Source organism: Tiliqua scincoides, chromosome 4 (assembly GCF_035046505.1).
Source record: "Tiliqua scincoides isolate rTilSci1 chromosome 4, rTilSci1.hap2, whole genome shotgun sequence".
Classification (NCBI taxonomy): domain Eukaryota; kingdom Metazoa; phylum Chordata; class Lepidosauria; order Squamata; family Scincidae; genus Tiliqua; species Tiliqua scincoides.
This window is the reverse complement of record NC_089824.1, coordinates 80,321,901-80,345,203: the sequence shown is the minus strand read 5'-3', so window position 1 is coordinate 80,345,203 and position 23,303 is coordinate 80,321,901. Positions and strand designations below refer to the sequence as shown.

General features: G+C 42.9%; 1 protein-coding gene across 4 annotated transcripts in view; it reads right to left on the bottom strand.

Moving 5' to 3' along the window:
• The window catches only part of RREB1 (ras responsive element binding protein 1), a 141,756-nt gene that overhangs the window by 11,020 nt on the left and 107,433 nt on the right, over window positions 1-23,303 (bottom strand). For 3 of the 4 annotated variants that reach the window (XM_066624352.1, XM_066624351.1, XM_066624353.1), the window contains exons 10-12: window positions 17,135-17,324; window positions 13,315-16,003; window positions 7,266-7,430 (exon numbers count right to left, since the gene is read on the bottom strand). In XM_066624352.1, coding sequence (XP_066480449.1) covers window positions 7,266-7,430; window positions 13,315-16,003; window positions 17,135-17,324 — 3,044 coding nt within the window. The remainder of the gene's footprint in view (window positions 1-7,265; window positions 7,431-13,314; window positions 16,004-17,134; window positions 17,325-23,303) is intronic. The other variant, XM_066624354.1, reaches the window with a different exon arrangement.

The following is a 23,303-nucleotide window of genomic DNA, read 5'->3' as shown; positions in this document are numbered from 1 at the left end:
TTGTTTCCCCACAATTACATCACGGTGTGGTCAAAACAGCAAGAAATACCTGTCAAGCTACATCAGTCGTGGTGTAGCCTCCCTACAATTGCATTTGATGTGGCACTGCTACCACTGTTGCATGTGTGAATTGAACCTGGGAAACCACAAAAAGGCAAATTTTTTGTGTTAGAATTGTTCATCAAACCCATATTGATAGATGAAAAAAGTGAGCAAAACTAGCGTGAAATACAGGAACTAGAGACATGCAAAAATATGCATTTTGTGCTTATGACTAGGATTTATGCAAGTTCTGCTAGCTGGATACAATTATTTTGTACGTGTATTTCTTTACCAATGCAATTAGTGGCAAGTTCATACAAAATGAAGAAATGTGCATGGATGAGAACTTGGCAACGTCATCTAAAATATTAGAAAAAAGTTACAAAAGTTTTTTTTTTTCTTTTCTTGAACCCTCTGGTCCAGATCCAAAAGAGGAAGAGTGCCTACAAAAGGTGATCTAAGCATATATTTCCAGCACACCTGATTCAGGAACAGAGCTATGCACAATTGTGTTCAATGGTACTGATCAGCCCAGATAGAGGAGAGCCCAGACTGGATCCAGTCTTCTTCATTCTATCCTTTCTTCTGCAGATTATTGTATTATTAAAAGCTCTGGATCAAGCTTTCAGTCTGACTAAAAAACACTGGCGTCGCTAGGGGGTGTGGGGGGTGCAGGCGGCGCTGGGGGGTGACACACCCTGGGGGAGCACACACTAACTTTGCAGCTTTCAGAGGCACTCTGTCATGCCATACATCGTTGGATGCAGAATGTTCAGCAGAGTGCAATGCAGAAAACAGAATTGAAATAGCTCCTTTCGTTCAAAAGTTATGGCCAAAAAACCAAAAAGAAAAAATACATGGAGCCCTATGGAAAGTGAAACTGAGCAGTATCACACGTTTACTCATGAATAGGTGTACTTGCCGTAGTCTGTCGGAAAGGGCAGGCTGAGAGGAATCCAACGACACCACCATGGCCCCGATCCAATGAATGCAGCCCCCCAAAACACGAGAAGGAAGTCCCTGCCTCCCTCCCAGTTGCATCTGTTGAGCCTGAAATGAAGCCACGGGGCCGCGTTTACTCACGAGTAGGCGAACTTGCCTTAGTCCAGGAAAGGACTGAGAGGACTCAGGGCAGGCTGAGAGGACTCCAAGGACATCAGAATAGTCCTGATCAAATGAATGCAGCCCCCAAAAACACAAGAGGGAGAAGGAGGTCCTTTCCTCCCAGCCCTATGGAAAGCAAAGCAGCCTCACGGTCGCATTTACTCACAAGTAGGCAGATGAGCCTTGGCTGGTTGTCAGGCCAGGCAAAGGGGAATGTGAGGACACCAGAATGGTCCCGATCTGATGGAACTGAAGTTCAACATATGTTCCAGAAGGCAGCCTCTTTCCCCCCCCCCCCCCACCACTAAAAAGGACAAAAAAAGAGGCTTGAATGGTAAGGGGAAAGTTTTCTATTTTGCACTTGCAAAGCTGGGATGGACTTTATATGGATATGCCTAAAATAGAAGAACTTTAAACTGGGCATTGGGGAGGGCTAGAAATCTCACTGATTCTTTTTGGTCGGTTGTATTGTGGGCAGACTACAGAGTAAGCTCCACTGACCACTATGGGACTTACTCCTCAGTAGACATGCATAGGCTTGAGCTAACAGGCTGCAATTCTACCCACACTTTCCTGAGAGTAAGCCCATTGACCACTATGGAACTTACTTCAAAGCAGACATGCATAGGATTGGGCTCACAGGCTGCAATCCCACCCACAGTTTCCTGAGAGTAAGCCCCACTGACCACAATAGGACTTACTTCAGAGTAGATTCACTTGGGGGCACAGGACTGCCCCCCCCCTTATTTAATTATTTCTTCTATTTTAATTTAATTATTTATAATTATTTATTTTAATTTGCTTCATGATGTCACTTCTGGCCATAACATCACTTTAATATGTCCTGGACAGCCTGTCATTCTAAAAAGTGGGTCCCAGTGCTAAAAGTTTGAGAACTGCTGCTATAAGGTGTTAGTAAGTTGACGCGTGCGCACGCGTGTGCATGTGAGAGAGAGACAGAGAGACTCTTATAAGTTTTCAAAATCACTAAAATCAGAATTTGGAGGAATAATACCATCATGTTATATATTAATCAATGTGTAATTTCATGCAGAATGCAATGAAACAAATCACATTGAAATATCTGTGTTCTAACAAAAGGTACAGCCAAAAAACCAGTGGGGGCGGGGCGATGGCACATCACCACGCCCACCACCTGGAGCGTTGCCCCGCCCACTGCATGGGGTGATGCGCAGGCCTCCCGCACCGGGAGTGCGAATCCTAGTGACACCACTAATGAAAAACATACAATGCTCTGTATATTTACAATCAATTACAATCAACAAACAATTGTTACAATACAATCCTACTGAATCAGGGCAACTATTTTAAAACTGGTAGCGCTTTGCTATCAATAGACAGGACTTGGCATCTTTTCTCTCTCTTTCATCCTTTAAGTCCAAAATTTGAACTTTAAAAGCTTTTGGACTACAACTATTGTTACAATAAAATGGCCCAAGCAGCCATGATCATCTCTCACATTTCATAAGCATTTAAGTTGTTGGGGAGGAAAAACATCTTGAATATTACAAGTACTAAACATCTGAAAATGCTGAATTTATGAAAGCTTAATAACTGTAGGGATTTAGAAACTCTGGTAAAACAATGTTTAAGTTATTTTCAGGCTGAAATAGAGAGCACATATTTGTGAATGAGAACCACAAAACCTATACCAAGAGATTCTTTAGAAGAGATGTCAGAGACATGCTTCAATCAGGCAGAAATAATCAAGCTTTAGATATTTTAAACACACAAATGATAAAATGCTGAAACTTAAGAAATACTAAGGTTGGCTGAATCTGTGCAAATGCAGAACACATATGCACAGAGACCATGATGAACCACCTCCAGGTCACAGTAACACTTGTTTAAGAGATGTAAGGGCGTAATCCTAACTTGTGCTGGAACAGGCAAGCCAAGAGGCTTGTGCTATATCCAGAGCAGGACAGGGGCCGAATGTGGCTCAACCAGAGGTAAGGGGAAACTTTTCCCCTTACCTCTGGGTAAAGCACCCTGGTTCCTATGGGTCTCCTTGGACTTGTGCCACCTCCAGAGGCACAAGTCCAAGAAGAGCAGAGCAGAGCAGCTTGAAGCCACTCCAAACTCCCCAGGAACGGAGGTTGGAATCTAGCCTAACTGCTGGTCCCAGCCCCACCTCCTGCTCTCCACCCACCCACTCCCAGGGCCGCCTACCCCAGAATGCCTCCCTTCTGCCTCCTCCCCACCCACCCCAGAGCCTTGCAGTAGCCCAGCTGGCCAACGCAAGGCTCACCGCGAAAGCCACAATGGAGGCCACCTCCGTGCACTGGCATGGCCTTGCTCGTGAGGAGGTGCAAACATACTTTACAAATCATTTGCAACCTTCCCGGGTCCTGCGCAAGGGACTTGCGCTGGCCCAGGTTCCTCTCTGGATTGCGCCCTAAAAGAGAAGCATACACACACGGGGATCAATGTTTCTGCACCAGACACCTCTACTGGTGTAGAAATATGCAATCCTTTCCAGTTATATAAAACTCTTCTTGATATGCAATGAAAAAACTAATCCATATGTTAATCCAGGCAGAGAACATGCAAAGTTGGTTAGAAATAAATACATTCCTCACTGCAGCTTGACAGCAGCTTCATCATAATATTCCTTGCACTTCAGATCCATATAGTGTATTGCATCAGAAGGGGGTAGGGGCTACACTCTAAAAGCTGGGATTAACAGCCCAAGAATCCACTGAGCACAAAGAAAAGCACTGAAACCCATAATAGACTTTTACATTTGCAAGCCAGCGGACTCAACACTGATTGATGAAATAAGTCTTGATGGTTTTCAGTAGAGAGAGTGGTTCTACCCAATATCAGAGGCCCCTACACTGTTGCGACATCTTGGGGTGTCGCATCACAGTATGCCCGCAGCCCAGCAAGGAGACAGCGACACAACCCTGCAAACAGCAGCAGAAGGCTCAGCATGGCAGGCATAGCTCCCGCTCACCGTTTTCACACACTTTAAAAGCCCTCCTATCCATCCAGGGCCTCTTATTGTGTTTGTTGGGTCGATGCAGTCCTCCAAACCCGGAAGTGAGTTGCAGTGATATTATCTGACATGAAAACACGTCACTGCCATTCACTTCCAGGTTCTGAGTACTGGGGAAGGGTGGTGCCAGCTGGGTAAGTTTGGGAAGTGCTATGGTATATCCTTTCCCTTACAGAAAGAACAGTCATGTCACATGTTAAAAGACAGGCAAGCAGGATCAAAACTACACGAGAGTTTTGAAGCTTGTCTTCGGATTCAAAGAATCTGGACCTCCCTTGAAACCACACATTTAGAATCTGCCTTTCTAGCACAGCAGCATTTGCCAGAATTTCTCAATTTCTGTATAACTAGAGCAACTTCCCCCTTGTCCTTATCAGTTCCTCTCTTAATCAGTATTGATTATAACCTAGACAGTTAAGCAGCTTAAACTAAACAGGTACAAAATGCAGCATTTCCAACCCTACTCCCCAAAGATCTCTTAGCCAGCCACAGCTATCATCCTGTCAGGAAAAATCCCAGCAATCTGAGTACTGAATTCCTAGAGCCAATGGGGAACAATGGCTAGATTTGGGGATTTGGACGTAACTGTAGGTTCGAATCTCCACCCAGCTATAATGCTCATAAGGTAACTTTGGAGAGTCTCTAACTTCAAGCATTATTTACCCTACCTGATGGGTAGATGAGAATAAAATGCTGCAGTTGGCTCACTAAAGGAAGAGAACTTTAAACATAAATCTGATACTAGGCCAAAAAATTTAATGTTTTCCACATCCACTTACAAATGATATTTTGTGTTTCAAGCTTATTGTCATCAGAAATTTGAGCCTAGATTACAGTCATCAAAATCTGCCTATGTCAGCAAAACTTCATCTTAATCCTTCAGTGAAACTTCACAAATATATGGCCATTGTTTACTATTACCCCAACAGACATATCATCTAGTAAACACTTATGGTCACAGAAAATGCATTTGCTTAATTAAAAATAAGGTTGTGTGCTTTTTTTCTTTTTTCAAAGTTGTACATTGCTTTTGGCTTTTACAAAAGTACTGCAGATTAGGAAACAAAGCTTAAAACTGTGCATTATGGCAAAGAGAGAAACTCTTTCAGGGTGGGGTGGAAGCAGGAATTCAGCTCACTTCTTAAAACCTTGAAGTTCAAGAGCCTGACTGGGTGGAGACAGAAGAAAAAAACAGGTCTAACTGAAATGTTTGCATATGAGTGCTTGAGATAAAGGAATAGGTAATTTGCATAACAGTCAGTTATGTAACACATCCATACCAGTTTGGAGGACTTCAGTTCTAAGTGTTTGTTTTGGGTTCCCCCAAGGCTCACTTTTCATCTTTTCAATTTACCTGACAAAGAAACTACAACAGGAGGCAGCAAGATCCAAAAGGCCTCCCTGACTACTAAATCTAGCTTGTAAGACTCACAAGATCAAAAAATAAGCAACATGTGCTGGCCAAGGTGGTCAATAATGTATATCGCAGCATTATTAAGAAATATCAGTCAACCAACAAGACACCGAGAAGAGGCCATTTCCTTGCACAGCTACTGTGGGGCTCCATTATATTCTCTCTCTGTTCTTGCCTCACAAGTTCTACAAGCTACTTGCATCACGCCATATTAACTACCTGCTTTCACAGGTTTCTAGATAAGCAGTAAGAAGTATTCATAAGTGCTCAAGTGTCCACTGTACTTTTAGCTGCTTTTAATTTTTTTTCCAAATAGTAAACTTTTCTGTTCCAGTCTCAAGCAGCTTCCACTAGGTGGAACACTTTAGTAAGTTTGTCTTCTTACAAAAGGAAGGATTTACTTATTTAACAATGAAATACTCAAAAACCTCCCTTAATGGCACATTTTGTTAAAAAAAAAACTTTTAAAAACATGATTTTTTTCTGTATTTCCAAATAAGCATTACATATATTATAATCAGCTTGTTTAGTAATTTTGAACAGCAGCAAGGTACAGTTGGACCCCGGTACATGCAGATCCAGCATCTGCAGATTTGACTTACCATGGATGCTAGTGGATACCAGTGCCCAAGTTTAAATGCCTTTAAAACCCCTAAAAGGTGCAACAATTGGAGCTCCGACTCTTTCATGGCAAAATCACAATGTTTCAAAGCCTCCACAGCTATTTTTAGGGCTGAAAGACCCCATTCTGGGTTGTGCAGAGGCTCCTCCTAGGTTCACCCCAGAGTGCACTGCGATGCAGACCCTGGAAATCAAATTACTACCTGATTTCATTTTGGTTCTACAGATTTTGTTTAGTTATTAAAAAAACAAGATTCAAAACGAGGTAAAAAAATTTGGCAGACACATATGCGCCTTTAAGTGTGTATATACTTAATAAAACTAGTCCTCACTACAACTACGATTTGTTAATTGGGTCCCTTTAGGGAGAAGGGTGGGATATAAATAAAGTTTATTATTATTATTATTAATTAGTTACAAGTGCGTATGCAGTAGTAGAACTCTATTGCTGCAATGACTGAAATCTACAATCCTAACTTACATAGTCAATGCAGAAAGCATGACAATCACAGCTATCGTGGTTGCAATTAGTATGTTCTTTTGTGAACACAAATCCTTCTTGCGCCCAAACTCAACACTAAGGCAACACAACCCATTTATAACAATGCAGACCGGGCCAATTTCCTATAAAAGCAGGATGTGAGGGGCAGAACTGTAGTCCAGCATGGGCAGGTGAGGGGTCTCTTGAATCCTCACCCCATCTGCACTCCCTTCCCTTCTCCAAAACTGCTTCTCTCTCTGATAGAAGTTACAGAGTCAAACCTGGGCAGAAGAAGTGCCTGAAGAGAAGTTGGGGAGAGGGAGGAAGAAGCAGCCCAGGCAGGGCTCAGCTCAGTCCTCCTGCTCACCCATACTAGAATATCAAAAGCCCTTGCCTCCACCCTCCACTTTGTAGGTAAATGGCAGCACCCCGCACTGTAATTCACAGTCCATGATGCGGCATCATCTAGCTTGGCCCTCTGATCTCTGAAAGCCAATTAAAGCCTTGTTGTTTTATCTAGGGGCCCAACACAAAAGGAACATGATTTGGCTTCAATTCTGGAACAACCTAAAAAGAGCTACCTGTGCTATCATGAGCTCCAGCATCACTCTCTTTAGTCTGGGGGATAAGCCCGTTTCTTCTCAGACAGTAGTTGGCAACTCCGTGTTTGCGTAAGAGGTGGCGTTCACAGTTAGATTTGGTGGAAAAGAAGACATCACATTTTTGACAGGGGAAGGGCTTCTGACCTGAATGGAGCAGGGAAAAAAAACATATTTATCTATCTTTCTAATGAGTCATAGGAGCGTGTGTGTGTTTCTATTCCTTCTGCTTACTTTTCTGCAACCTGTGGTTATTGGTTAAATTACAGCTTGATCCTGAGTATTTAACTCAGTAGCAACTCCATTTGACGCAATTTACTTCTCAGTAAACTGATGTTAATTCATAAAATCAGATCAAACTAGGAAGGATCAATATCAAACTCTGAAATTCAAGCCTCCAGAGAATCTGCCTCTATACAATACTAAAAAGTTAAATCATTTAAACTTAAAGCAGAGCAACTTTTGAAAACTAGGATGGCTGAGAAAAGCCAACATTGTCAAAATGAACTACTCTTATTACATAGCTGTGCATACACAGTCTGCACTTCAGATGTTGAGATCCCATGCTGCCAGACAAAAGCAGAGGTAACCACATAGTCAGCACTGAGAAATTGCAACATCTGCTTTTAGGATTAGCTTACACATTGCACTTATGTGGAGATGCCTTCAGATGAGAACTTGGCCTATTGGTACTACACTGTTCCTGTATTATGGGAGACATCTTTACTGTATATACCATTGCTCCATACAGGACGTATTTATCAGGGCCACACATTAGGGCTCCAGTCATTTGTGGAAATGTCAACAAAGTTAAATGTAATGTGTGAACTGCCATTAGAGCTAAAACAGAGAGGACCCAAAGAAAAACAGCCAAGACAGGTGGGGAAAAAATAAACCACAGCACCACAAGGAGAAAGCTTAGAAAGAGAAGGGAGATTAGGCTGGAACACATTACAAGTGCCACAATAAGGCTGGCTGAAAAAGCCGCCAAATGGTCTTTACACCACATCGAGCAAAGATCTGGAACGCCTGGTGACACTGTGGAGGATCTCTTTAGGATGCCCTGCTGCTGCATAGAGCAGTTGCCCTGAAAACATATAGTGTTCAGAGTACACTTTCACTAGTTCTAGACATTTCCCAGCTGTTGCTCTGTGCAAGTACATATCCTATGTGCACTCCTGCACAGAGACTGCAAAGAAGAATGTTCAAGTGTCTGCACACATGTGGCAATTCTTTAATAGTCAATAAAGTGTGGATTCTGATGGCAGTATGCGACACTGCTCTGCTACTAACAGCACAACTTGGAAACATCTCCACACGCTGCAAAACTACTACACACGCTGTAGTAGTATCAGTTACTACAAGGAGGAATCTGGCCATTTTACACATATGTGCACAGCATCAATAACAACCTCTATGGTACTAGAGACCTAACCCAAACACACGATGACTTCAAAGGGTCAGGATTCCAACTGATCTCCCTACAGGAATGAGTTCTGAACACATTGAATAAAAGGGACACACTCAGCAAGATTAGAGGAACAAGAAGAGAGTGACTGAATGCACACAAAAAAAGATGAGCTCTAAAAATGGCACAAATGCAACATCCTCAACAGGATCTACAAGATTCTACATGATTGAAGAACAACAGATGAGGAAAAGGAGGAATCAGCTGCAAAAGGAAAGTCAAGGGTTGTGGCTTCTGCTGCTTCTCTTTAGCATAATGCTGGCTTTATGGATGTTTCTCTCACATCAGTCTTCCACCATAAACTGGCTTCTGTTCTAATTAACATCTGAATCCAAGTTAGGGAGGATCAGGTGTTGTCTGAACAGCATTGCATCTGTTAAATGTGGCAGTCACATGGTTATTTCTGCTGAGTTTGGTCGCTTATATTTTTGCTTTGCTCCCTGCTTCAAATATTAAAAACTCTTTGACAGTTCAACTGCAAGAAGAGACCTGGAAGAAGCATGCATGTTAGATAGCTGATACACCAAGGCTACAATTCCTGCACAGGTCTGTGCATCCATGGGTTGATTCACATGGCTTTTTAAAATAGACTAACAAAGTGAGTCTTTATTGTCACCCCCACAGTGATAGTTATATCTCAAACATTACTGGAAGGTAGCTAATCCAGATTGGGGGACTGAGGGGAGACATCAGAGTTGATGACTAATGTAATCATGAATACCTAACTAACTTTTCAATCTACCCAACAACAAATTACTTCTAGCTTGGAACGCTGTACAATCAGGTACAAGCCAAAGTTAGTACAATTTTAAGAAAAATCACACCCTGATCCTTACTAAAGGACACACCTGCACAACACCATAAAGTGCTTTGCAACAAATAGCTAAAATGGAGAGGATACAAAACAGCCAAGACAGGTGGGGGGAAAAAATCACAGCACCAGGAAGGCCAGAGCTCCACCAGTGTGCTGGACCTAAGTCCAGCAAGCAGAGGGATGGTGGGGAGGGGATGGGATGGAATGGGGAGGAGATGGGCAGGCGAATCAGGCCCAGGAATGGGTGGGATTTGTGGTGCTGGCACACACTGTATCCTAACCTCCTTCCCGGACCCAATCTGCCTGCATGGACCAACCTGCACCAGCAACATCGCTGTCAGTGTATCTATTTTACATTTATTATCCCGAGACCATCTTGGCAACAACAACAGTTCTGCTATGCTGAGCTAAGGAGAGAGGAGCAGATAATTCAGGTAAATTATTCGCATCTATTTAACATTAAGAGAGAGACTACAAATTAGTCTATCACCTCTATTGGGTGCTACCTCTTTAGGGTCTATTGGGACCACCTCTCCCCAAATCTAACAAAGCACTTACTTAAACAGAATTGGATTACTGCATTTCAAACTTTTTTTTAAACAGCTCTGAGAAAATTTGTTAGGCCAACAAAAACCTTAAATTCAGTATAGTGTAAATTTTAAAAATCAGTTCAAGACTTATAATTTTTTAATTTAATGACAGGTTTTATTCTTCACTGTTTAGAACAGGGGTGTCCAAAGTTTTTTGGCAGGAGGGCCACATCATCTCTCTGACACTGTGTCACGGGGCCAGGGAAAAAAAGAATTAATTTACATTTAAAAATTGAATAAATTTACATAGATTTACATAAATGAATATATTAAAGATGAACTTATATGAATGAATGAAGGTCTTGCAATAGCTCAAGGCCTATAAAAGGCCTTGCACAAAGCAAGGCTGGCCTTTCCTTTGCTGCCGCTACTACATCACAGACATGAAACAAGCAGTGGAGGGAGCCCTCATCCCACAGCTCAGGCGAGAGGTCAAACAGTTGCCCTCACACTGAGAGCAGTTGTGTTGGGCCAGTGTGGGCTCCAACAAATCTCTGCAGGGCCAGAGGCTCATTGGAGACTGGTGGCTCCCTGAGGGCTGCATTGAGAGGCCTCGAGGACCGCAAGTGGCCCCTGGGGCGGGGTTTGGGCATCCCTAGTTTAGAATATGACTGCTCTGTTCTGTATCTCTATTTGAACCATGAGAATAATGGCTCAGAATGGACTAAGAAACAATGCCACCCCAAGCCAATATGGTTTTACATTCATCCAACAAGTTCACACACCCAAGCAAGACAGAAGCCACCACACACATCTGCTTCCCACCTGGAGCTAACAAGAGGTATGTTTGTGCATCCGCACACCACACCAGTCTGTTCTGCATGCCATAACAAACCCATGATTTGACACTTTCTGGTGTGCATGTAAAAAAGCCCCTGGTAATGGCCCACACTACCAGACTCCCAAAGGCAGGGAGCAGATACACTCAGTGGCTATATGTATCATGCTGACTGAGTTCCTAAGAGAGGTCATAAGCAAATTATAATTATGACAAAAAAATTTATGCCACCAAATTTTTTAAAAATGTCAATTTCAGCATCAAGCTTGACAGAGTAATAAAACTAAAAAGGTGTAGTTCGAGTGTGAGAGCACTCCCCCCATTTTGAAATCAGGTTGCTTTGGTTTCTAGGTTTATATATGTTACCACAGTGCTCACTCAAGGCAAGATTTGTCCCATCCTCACCAAGCTTATTTGTTATGGTATTAGCTGAAAATTCTCATTTTATCTAGCAAAAGTTCTCCAACCACCGATTAGAATCATAGTTTAGAAATGAGTCAACTACTGTTTACAACTTGCTATACCATCCAATTACACAGAAGTATAATGACAGTTTAGTTTAACTTTACGAGATTTGAAACCCAAAAGGTACAGGAGAGATGAAACATCAAGAAGAGACAAATCAGAGATGGTAAAGATACTGTGACAATGGAGTTTGGAGAACACAGCTCTAAAATCTGAAAAACTATCTACAAAACCCTCATGAGAGATGCTGATGGTTGCTCATGGACTGAGCATTTCCAAGTTGACGTACCTTCGGTCACTTTCCACTGATAGAAAAGATATGGAAGACCACAGGTGGCGGTGGTAATAATTCAAGTTATTCAATAAATCCAAGTTCACCTAAAAAAAGGATGGCGCTATCATGGGGTGCATTAGGCACAACTATCAGGAGGAAGGGCTTTTCCTTCTTTTTACAAATTAAAAAACACATACACATAATACAACTAAGAAAATTACTGAAGAAAATAACTTCTTGTGGTAGCATCAGATTTTAGGAATGTGCCACAATCTCTTCATCATCCTCTTCCCTGCTCCCCTTGTGTTGCACAAGCAATGAGTCATCAGTGTAACTGCTGACAGCTGAAACCACAGCACAGGCAACAGCAGACTTCAGCAGGCTTTCAAGCATAATCTGGATACCATCAGATCCATCAGAACTTACAGAGTAAGATTTGGGGTCTTTTGCGCTTCATTGACCATGGCACAAAAATTTTAAAAGCCAAGGGGGAACCTGGAGCTGGGGCACAGACAGAAAAAAAGGAAATTCATGATGCATTGATATAGTGGTCAGGAATCTCACTGTGTGCATTCATGACCTAGAATAGTTGAATGCTGTACTTCATATGGGAATGGAATTTTAAAAATACAAAACCTTTTGTTTTTGAAAGACTTTGCCCGGTTCATACACTAAACTATATGAATAGTTAAGAGAGGTGCCAAAATACTATGATGGAAACATAGAAGGAGAGCTTCCTCTCAACCACACACTTAGCCTTCAGCGAGATTTGGATTCCTCCTATAAAAATGTCAGAGTGTACCTTGGCTCAGTCAGTACAATCCCCAGCAAGGGTAGTGTATCCCCATCCAGGGTGGTGCAGTGGTTTGCGAGGTGGACTTAGAACTGGAAGATCCAGGTTCAAATCCCACCTCAACCATGAAGCTTCCTGGGTGACCTTGGGCCTGTCACTTTCTCTCAGCCTCACCTACCTCACAGGGTTGTTGTGAGGACAAAAGGAGGGGAGTAGCCATGTACACCGCCCTGTGCTCCTTAGAGGAAGGGCGGTATAAAAATGTGAAAAATAAAATAATAATTTCTCTTCATTGGCGGGTGAAGCCATGCAAACTGTATCTTCAGTCAATGAAGCCATCTTGTTTCACCACATACACATGTGATGGGCGCCATAATTGTTTTGGTAAGTTCAACCTCTGCGGGTTGGGAAAGGACACTAGTGTGTTATTGACATGTGAATTGATAAACTGTGGGTTGCGCTCAACTTGCAAACCAGGATTTGATCACATAGGCACAAGGTTCATTCCTGTAGTCATGCATGACTACCTCTGTATATCAAGTGGTAGTCACCATAAATGAACTACTCAGAAATATGACCTGTAACCACATGCTTCATGATTAATGGACAGTTCCCCACTCCCAAAAAAGAGAACACTCTACTAGCCAGTAATTCATCATGTAGGGTAACATCAAGTTAAATTCTCTCTGTTATTTCCATGGAATAAAATTGAGCCACATTTCTGGCTGATTCCAGCACTTCCACTGGTCCTAGAGGGGTAACTTCCAGCCTCTGGCCTCTACATCCATGCAGGAAGAAAAAGGCACCATTATATAGAATGAAGACTGCCTCTCAACGAAAGTCTCTTACCTGTATGAGTAAGCATGTGCCGCTGTAAGGAACTTGCCCAAGGAAAGACTCTAGGACAATGAGGACAGTTGATCTTCTGAATGCCATTGGAATAGGCATTTCTGTTTCCTCTCAGCAGCATGTCCTCAGCCACTTCTCTTTCTTCCTCGCTTGTTCCATTTCTGTCAGCTACTTCTTTGTAGTCTGCTGTCGACTGTAGAAATGTGCTAAACTTATTAGTATCTGTGGTTGCCAGCATCTTCTCTATGCTAGCAAACTCCCCACTCGACTCCAAGTCCACGCTGCCACTGGCTTTTGGCTTGCTTTTCGGTCCCCCTTTCTTCCGGCCTCTTTTCTTCACAGGACCAGTAGCAGCAGATTTCTGGGACCCACTTGGACTACATGCCCTCTGTGTCGCGTCACCTGGAATGCTGGGATCCATCTGGACAGCAGTCGTGATTGTCACTTTTGATTTGGAGCTCCCTAACTTTTCAGACGCAGTAATGCTGCTGGTTATCTTGGGAGCAGAATCTGTGACCTCTGTTTTCAGCAAAGCAGGAGCAGAAGACACAGATGAAATTATCTGTGCAATGGAGGCGAGGGGGGGCAGCTCTTTAGTTACAAGAGGCTTTGGCAAGAGAGGTGGTGGCTTGGGCCTCAAGGGTCGCAGCATAGCCGAGTTCCCCAGAAGAGGAGAAATGATTGGGACAGTCAAATGCAGTGGACCCTTCAACGGCTGAGAATGTCTGAGAGCTCTGTTGTTCTCCAGGTTGCCATTAGCTGGAGGAGATGGTTGACAGTTCTGAAGCTTTTCATTGTTCCCACCGAGATACTCTTGCTTGTTATACTCAGTCAGTGTCTCGTCTTTGTCCTTCTTTGGAGCTTTGGGTATTGACAAGTCGATGGGCTCCATGGAACAGTCATACAGAGAAGAACCAAAGGGGTTTTCCTGTTTTACCAGCACAGAGTTCAGGTTTTTGTTCTTTTGCGAGAAATCTAAAGGTTCATCAAAATCCATAGGGAAACTACCTGTAGATTCAAGTTTGATCGATGCATGAGGGGGGGCACCCCTTAAGAAGCCATTCTGTGGTTCCAGAAAAGGTGCAATGGGCTTATAGTCCATGTAAGCACTGTCTTCCAGTAGCAGAGGGTCTGGCTGGCTCTCTGGAGGGGTGCAGTCCACAGCCAGAATATAGCTCTCTATCTCCCTCTCTTGGATGTGCAAGTGCTGCTTGAGAATATGATGGATGCAGTTCCGCTTGGCTGAGAAGGCAGTGCCACATTCTTTGCACTCAAAGGGCTTCCTCTTCTGGCAGCTGCTGTGCGTCCTCATGTGGATGCGGAGGGCACGGTAATGCTTCAGGTCCTCCCCGCAGAACTTGCACACTGTGTCTGGAGAGCAGAAGGCATCCACCATCTCTGCTGTATTACTGGTGACATATTCAATGCTCTTCTCGATATCCTTCCTGGTCATCTTGAGGTGCTTTTTCCGCAGGTGCCTTTCGCAGTTTGCTTTCACTGTAAAAGGGTAGTGACAGATTTTGCAGATGTATGGCCTCTCCCCGCTGTGCGTCCTCAAGTGCCGGATCAGCGCTGCCTTGTCAGCTGCAATGTAGTCACAGATGTTGCACTGGTAAGGGGAGATGCCCAGGTGGGAGCGGATGTGAGCCCTCAAGACCCCAGAGAATGCAAACACCTGGTCACAATAACGACATGGATACAAGACTTTCCTCATGGCTGGTGTCTTCTTGTTTGCTGCCCCAGCAAACATGGCTTTGAAGTCTCTCTCCATGACCTCTTGCTTGATTTTTGTCTCCATAGTCAAAGGCAAAAGGGCTTCTATGATGCTGTCTTGATCCAGCTGCGTTTTCATTTCATGCTGACTCAGAGGTTCCACCCTAGCCTGAGCAGATGGACTAGTTTTGGATCCCGACTGACTGTGAGGAAAGTGAGAATCTGAAGTTGACTCTTCAGAACCTTTGACCATCATGGGTGGCACTGGAGGAAGGCTTGGACTGATGCATCCAGGGGAAGCTTGCTGGGTATTGACCAATGGAGGAGGAGTTGATGTTGCTACAACTGTCCGAGGTGCTACCAAGGGCTTTGGTTTCAGTGGAGGCATATGCTTGAATATGGACTGCACAGGGAGGGGAGGTGCCTTGGAAAGTGGCGGGAGGTTGATCTGCGGGGTTGCTGAAGAAGCCATCTTCAAGATCTGCTGGATGTCTGCCAACTCAGTGGAAATGGGTTTAACAACAATGCTGTTATCTGGCTGTATTATGAAGCCTTTCTGAAAAGGCTGTAGTGATAAGAGATTCATATTTTCTTTTGTTGCAGGGATGACTGAAAAAGTCCCTCCCACAGAAGCAGCCTCCAGGGGGGACATGTTCAACTGGTTAGCACTACCATGTTCCTGAGGTAGGTTACAGTTCTGTGTTCTTAGCTGCATATCTTGGACCTCATCTGGCACAAGCTCCTCCTGATCAACAGGCTTTATGTCTTTGGTGTGCTGCAGTCCCAAGGATGCCATGTAAGCTTTCAGGTCAGCATCCTCTGACTGCAGTGTGTGCTTTTCTCTTCCCTGATCCATTGTGTGGGTTTCTGTGTGCAGCCTGAGAGCTGAAAGCATAGGGAATGCCTTGTTGCATGTCTCACAGATGTATCGGTGAAATTCACTGATGCATCTCCGCAGATTTGTTTCACACCAGACCTACAAAATACCACAAGAAAAAAAACGAGTTTTAAAAAATTATGTAGAAAAGGAAGACAACTCACACTCCAGAATGACACCAGCTACAGGACATAATCTCTTGAGTTATGCTGAACTCTTACATCAGGCACAAACAAAAGCAGCAGTCAATTCAGGTAAAGAACAAGAGTAGCTCAGTAAGTAGTAATTCAGGTAAAAAGTAGGACCATGAAAGCCAGGATGATGAAGTGGTTCAGGAATTGGTCTTAGACCTGAAAGATTCAGGTTCAAATACCTGCTCCACCAGGAAGCTTTCTGTGTGACCTTGGATCAGTCAATATCTCCCAGTCTCCCCTATCTCACTAGGTTGTTGTGAGGACAAAAGGAGGGAAGGAACCATGTACAATGCTCTGATCTCCTTAGAGGAAGCATAATAAAAATGTGGAAAATAACCAGAATAAATAAGTAATCAACCAAGAGAGAACGTGGAGATGGTTCACATGGCAATCAATATCTTCTCATTGTAACAGTTACCATTCCGGAATTGAAAGTACATTATGCATTTAAAATTCTGCTAATGAACATCCCATCTGAAACTTTCTCATGGAAAAATGTGGCAAACCCATGGAGAGATGTGGCAAACCTATGGAGAGATGTGACAAACAGATATGTACTGACACTTGTCAGGCTGTCACAATTACATTTCCTTAATTTAGGCTTTCACAAAGACAAGAAGGTATGTCCCCAGGCTGCTGCTTAATATCTAATTCTTCTCACCAGATGCAGATGTGGGCAGAATAAGTATGTTGAAATTGCAAGTGTTTTGTTCTCAGTCATGTAATGTCTTCTTAACAAATTCAACAGGAAAGAACAGATATACTCCTCGGGTCCAGGCTATTTGTGGGACCGCCTCCTTCCACACAATCCAACCCATCCTTTCAAGTCATCAGAGGGGACCCTTTTTAACTGTGCCATCACCAGTAGCGGTGAGGGGGATGGTGGTAAGAAATAGGGCCTTCTTGTTGGTGGCGCCCCATCTGTGGAATTCCTTCCCCCCAGAATTGAGAACATTTGTAAGTCACTTTGAGTGCCCTTTGAAGGCAAGGCAAGGCGCGGGCAGGCGGATGGATGGTCAATCAAAGGGATACATACCTGAGAAATGCGGGGAAATTTCCGACAGGAAAAGTCTGTGAATCCCAAGTCATGGAAGCCTGCTGGAATTGAAGGGTTGTTCTGAATAAAAGGCTTTCCCAATGGATCTTTTGGAAGTTGTTTATGAATGACAGCATTATGCTTCAACAAACCCCGGTGGGTGCGGAAAGTAATACAACAAACATCACACCTAGGAGGAGAGCAAAGGGAGAAGAAAAAGGAATACATTAAGTTCTATTATACAGCTTATCTTGCTAACATGTGGAAGACAAGCAACACCAGTCATATTAGGAGAAAACAGAATCGCCTACTGACATGTCCTTTTCACTAGCTTTTTAATAATAAAACTAACACAACAGTGGAAAGTTGCTTGTCAATAGAGCCTTAAAATTTGCTATTTGACAACAGTAAGTAGTCATTGTCCCCCAGCAAGCACCCAAGTGGCAAGCTGCAACTGCTCCTAACAGGCACCCAGTTCATCTCAGTTGCTCAGTTCATCTTCTAGCCTTACACAGTCAAACAGGCCTTTGAGGCTACAAGAAGGAAAGCCAGTCAAGCTGTATCCCCAGGAATTGATTAACTGTATGCTCAGTTCTTGTTTTCTGTGTCGCTGTCAAAGCATCGAAGAGAAGTAATGGGTAGAAAGAGAAGGGTGGGAAGAAAGGGCAACAATGCAGGATTAACGATAATTTCTTCAATTATTATAATTTTCAGGGCTATACTCTATGGTGATGGTTCTCACACATTTAGCACCAGGACACACTTTTTAGAATGATAATCTGACAGGACCCACCAGAAGTAAAATCATGACCAGAAGTGACATCACCAAGCAGGAAACATTTTTAACAATCTAGGTTGCAATCCTACCCACACCTACCCAGGAGTAAGTCCCATTGACTATCATTGTTAAAAGAATATACACAGTAGCTTGTTAAAAGTACAGGTCTATAATATTTCCCCAAATGCAGTAACATAGCATGGAAGCATCAAGTCTAATATATTAAAAATATTACAATGAAAGGGGACCCACCTGAAATTGGCTTGCGACCCACCTAGTGGGTCCTGACCCACAGTCTGAGAAACACTGCTCTATGGCAATCAAATGCAAGCCTCAGACAACAAAGAAAGCCTTGCAGCAACTGAGCTATAGGTTCAGTAAAACTTGCTGCAATTTCAGGTAGGCAGGCAAACTAGGAGAACAGCCAACCTGAAAGGCTACACTAAATGGTTGGAGAACTGCTTTCAGTGTGCTAGGTCTCACAGTGAATGGTGTTGATTCAAAAGAAAACAGTGGTTTCTTATTATAAGAAGTAGCCTCAGGGAGTTGTGAGTTCACACACTCCAAATCCTCTTCCTCTTTTGAATAAGAGGAGAGTAAAGATTTGCATTCTGTTTGAAGTAGCCCAGAGGTGAACATAGATATGAACCCAAGGAACTGTGGTCTAGTTCAAACCATAGTTACGAAACATATCAAAATACAAAACCAGATATATCTTGGTTTATTACCTAATAACGGTGGTTTGAATAAAACCACAGTTTCTTGGGTACAAATGTAACACGCAACAGTGGTTTACTTGAAATCAAAAGCACATTTTTTTTACTCTCCTCTCTTGTGCAAAGTGCACAGCTCTACAAAGCTTGTCCGCAAAGTGGGGAACAACAAAATAAGTGAGCTGTCCAACATGTAGGACTCTATTAAGAGCAGGTCTTGAGCATTTGGCATCTCAAGTACAGTGTTAAAATTCCTCTCCTCTTCTACCACACCTGGAGTATTGTGTCCAGTTCTTTTCACCACATCTCAAAAAGGACATAGTGGAAATGGAAAAGGTGCAAAAGAGAGTGACTAAGATGATTACTGGGCTGGGGCACCTTCCTTATGAGGAAAGGCTACGGCATTTGGGCCTCTTCAGCCTTGAAAAGAGACGCCTGAGGGGGGACATGATTGAGACATACAAAATTATGCATGGGAAGGATAAAGTTGATAGAGAGATGCTCTTTACATTCTCACATAACACCAGAACCAGGGGACATCCACTAAAAGTGAGTGTTGGGAGAGTTAGGACAGACAAAAGAAAATATTTCTTTACTCAGCGTGTTGTTGGTCTGTGGAACTCCTAACCGCAGGATGTGGTGATGGCATCTGGCCTGGATGCCTTTAAAAGGGGACTGGACAAGTTTCTGGAGGAAAAATCCATTACGGGTTATAAGCCATGATGCGCATGTGCAACCTCCTGATTTTAGAAATTGGCTATGTCAGAATGCCAGAGGCAAGGAAGGGCACCAGGATGCAGGTCTCTTGTTATCTGGTGTGCTCCCTGGGGCATTTAGTGAGCTGATGTGAGATACAGGAAGCTGGACTAGATGGGCCTATGGCCTGATGCAGCGGGGCTGTTCTTATGTTCTTACCAGTACCTAGAATTCTGTGGCCTGGGAACAAAACATCTTAACTTTTCAGCTCAGTCCTATAGACTGTTGAGCCCAAAACAGATTCTTGCACACACTGCACATTCTTCCAGCCACTTTAGCAAGCCAACCATCACTCAGCACTTTTCGTTTTGCAATATAAAACAAATAATTCCAAAAATCATTGAGAGTTGTTAATTGACTATTCTCTTTGGATGTAGTATGTGCAAGAAAGTGCTTATGACTGTTACACCAGAGCTTGTAAAAGCTCAGCAATCATTTCTTGTAATGTGAACATTAGCTTCATTTTCACATGACAAACTGAAAAGGGGGAGCATCACAAATCTCAGTAAATTGAGAATTAAGTCAATGACTATGAAGTAATTTTATTAAGTAATGATACTAACACATTTCAAGTTCTCTGTCAGCAAAATATGCATTTTAGAACTCTTCCCCCACCCCCACTCATTTCAGAGAAGTTTTACAGCACAAACCTATACATGTTTACTCAGAAATAAGTTCAACTGTGCCCAATAGAGTTTTACTCCCACCTAAGTGTGTTCAGGATGGCAGCCTCAAACGCACTGACCCAGTACAGATGCAATGCTAAACAATGGTTAAGCACTATATGAACAAGCCAGAAGGAAGCCATAAGCATCTCCCTGCCCATTTTCACTTTAAGAACAAATCACAATTCTGTGATACGGTGAACTCAGGAGGCTATGAATCTGTCAATCAACTATAGCTATAAAGAAACAGTATCAGATCACAGTTTGATCTCATTTTGACTTCTGGCTTCTTCTAGCTAACAAACTACATTTCCAAGCTCATACATAACGTGAAACTACATTTTGTTCTTAACCAATTTCAGCCCAGCCCACAGGTGCACACATTTGATCCCTGTTGCATATATGCAACATTGGGCAGAAATAGCTTAAAATGAAGTGAGCAGAGGAGAGGAGGACATAAGCCATTGGTTCCAGTTAGACTCATTCATGTAGCACACTCCTATAGTTTAGCATTACATTTGAATGGGGTCTTGGCCATAACTTCACTACATAACAGTCATAACAGGTTGGACTCTTTCTGCACTTTCAAATACTTTCCTCTGTATTTTGCTGGCATGTATGCAGGACAAACCTTGATTTGAACTCTGTTTTTCACAGGTAGACCAATTTTTTAAAAAAAAAAAAGTTTATGCACTGAATTTTTTTTAAAGACTAAATGAAGAAATTACAATTTATGGCATTGTTGAATTCACCATCTGTTTCATAATGTATATTATCTAAGCTTCAAAGATATTGCATTTGACATAGAAAGCAACCAAAATGACCAAGTTAAAAGAAAAAAAATTGAATGACAACAAGACAGCCTGCATGTGCAATTGGTGCCAACAGGCTTTCCCAAAACAATGTGTTGCAGGCCTACAGTTACAAGGCCTGTTTCTCAAACTCAGCCCATCAATCCCTTTGCTCACAAACTAGAACAGCCTTGGGAGAATTCTCCACTGTACTCTGAGGACAGGTAAATGTGCGATAAAATGTTGACAGAGCTTTCCTCTTTGCTGGATCAACACAGGAGCTACCCTGGAGGCAGCAGCAATCCCATCACTCTCATGTAAAAAGGGCCTGAGTGCCAGGTATAACAGTGGGAAGGGAGCTGTGTGAAGAACCTCTGCAGTACGCATACATCTCTTCTATAACAAGAAGGCAGCAGTGGTAGTCCTCGCTTGGACTACACAGGTTTGTTCTGCTTCTCTTCCTACTCATAAAAAGGTCATAGTAATTCCACTGCAACTCTCAAGTTAAGAGTCATGGGGGGAAAAAGTTATAGGTGGCAAGACGTGGGGATCAGGGACTTACCAAGTACAGTGAAAACATAACACACCACATGCCCAGAAAAGCACCACAAGTAACACTCAACTCCTGTTGTCACAATGACTACAGACAGAAAACTGAAACATAAGCCAGAGGAAGAAATTGTCGCCCAGAAACATTTGGAACAGCTTCTTATCACTTAAATTCAACACACCACAGACCTTCCACCTACTCTCTGGCACCTTGTTTCTCCACAAAGACAGTGAGGGTCACTGAGTACACTCCCAAGGTTTGGAAGACACAGAAAGAGCTGTAGTTTCTAAGCTCTTAAGGTCACTTGGGCCTGTCAAATTGTCACAATGCTACACTGCAATGAGATTATTCCAGAGCAAGCAGTTTTAAAATTAATTCAGCCGATGCAAGGTCTGGGGTGGGGGGGAAAGGAAGAGAAGCAAGGGGGAGATAAACAAGAAGCTCACTTTTTAGCTACCTAAATAACCGGCACCTGTAGCTGGCAGGGAGCATCCCAAACCCCCATTTTGTAAAGGCTGATCTTGTTCACAAGAATGCCACTCAGAGAAGTGAACATGAACCCTCAGCTGGCATTGCTCCTTGGTCTTGCATGAAAATCTACAAAAAGTTACCATTCAACAACACGTTGTTTTGTCTGTTTACTGGCCAGCCTTGCTACCACATACAACCGTTGACCATTTGTGTCATGAAAGGGGAAAAAATTAACTAGCTTTTGTGAAGTTTTCCTGCCTCGTGGCAATGCTTTCAACATCTAGACAAGTAGCTTGTTACAAAATTAGTGCAGAGTATGGAGAAGTCCATGTGCACACCAGACTTCTATGTGCATGCATATTGGAAGACTGCACACTGCATGCTCTTTGAAGCATTTGAAGCATGCTCTTTGAAGCCCTGCAAACCAGGGCTTCTATGTGAACACAAAGGACGGCTTTTTAATCTTTTTATTTATTTATTTATTTGTGCTCAGGTATCTCCTTTTGCAAGTACCACCACTACTACCAAAGACAGCACTCTACAGCTTGCCCCACAGTTTGGGTCTTTGCTCAGCACTCTCCTCTACCATGCCTCCTGAGGCCAGGCAGCTAGATAGCGATATTATGCCTCCTGGGGGCTAGGTAACTGCATTACTTGCCATGACTAGTCCACCACCACCACATTCACTTCAAGCAAGGTCAGGGCAGGCAAGGCAGTGCCTTGTGGTCCCCCAGCAGTGGGGCCAAGTATCAATTGCCATATTTGAAGTATATAGAAATGTAATGTATATTTAAATGCAATAGGCGTTCTCTTACTTTTGGGTCTAAGATATTCTACTACTAGGAAGTGCATAAAAAAATAAAAGCAGGCTATTTGCAAATATTACTACAGAAAATTGCTTTGAAAAAAAATCTTACCTATTCCCCTGTTTAATGGCTTTTGAATGTATCTTTAAAAGCAAGACGCTATACATGCCAACTAAAAAACATTTAGAAACATATGGTACCACTTTGCACGACAATGTTAAAAACCCAACCTCACAATCTATAAGCATACCTCACACAGACTGTCATGACAAATATGGATGAAATGGTTACATAAAGCAGAGATTGAAGGAGACAAGGAGGATTTAACCAGAATGGTTAAAAAGGCTGACAAGCCATAAGATGATGCACTTCAAGGTAGTTTTCCAGCTCTTCTTGTGGGACAGTCTGATTTGGGGATAGCTAATATGTGAGAGACTTCCATTATCCTATCAGTAACACCCCTTAAGTATTTTAAGTCTCTGTAGATGTAAGCACACAGTGCTTTTGTTGTCCTCAAGCAGACCGTGCACTTAACAAGGTGTCTGGTGGCTTTCAAAATACAATCTAGTCTGAATAGCTCATATACTTATAAAGATGCACAAACAGATACACACATGTACATTATTCTGTTATGCCAGG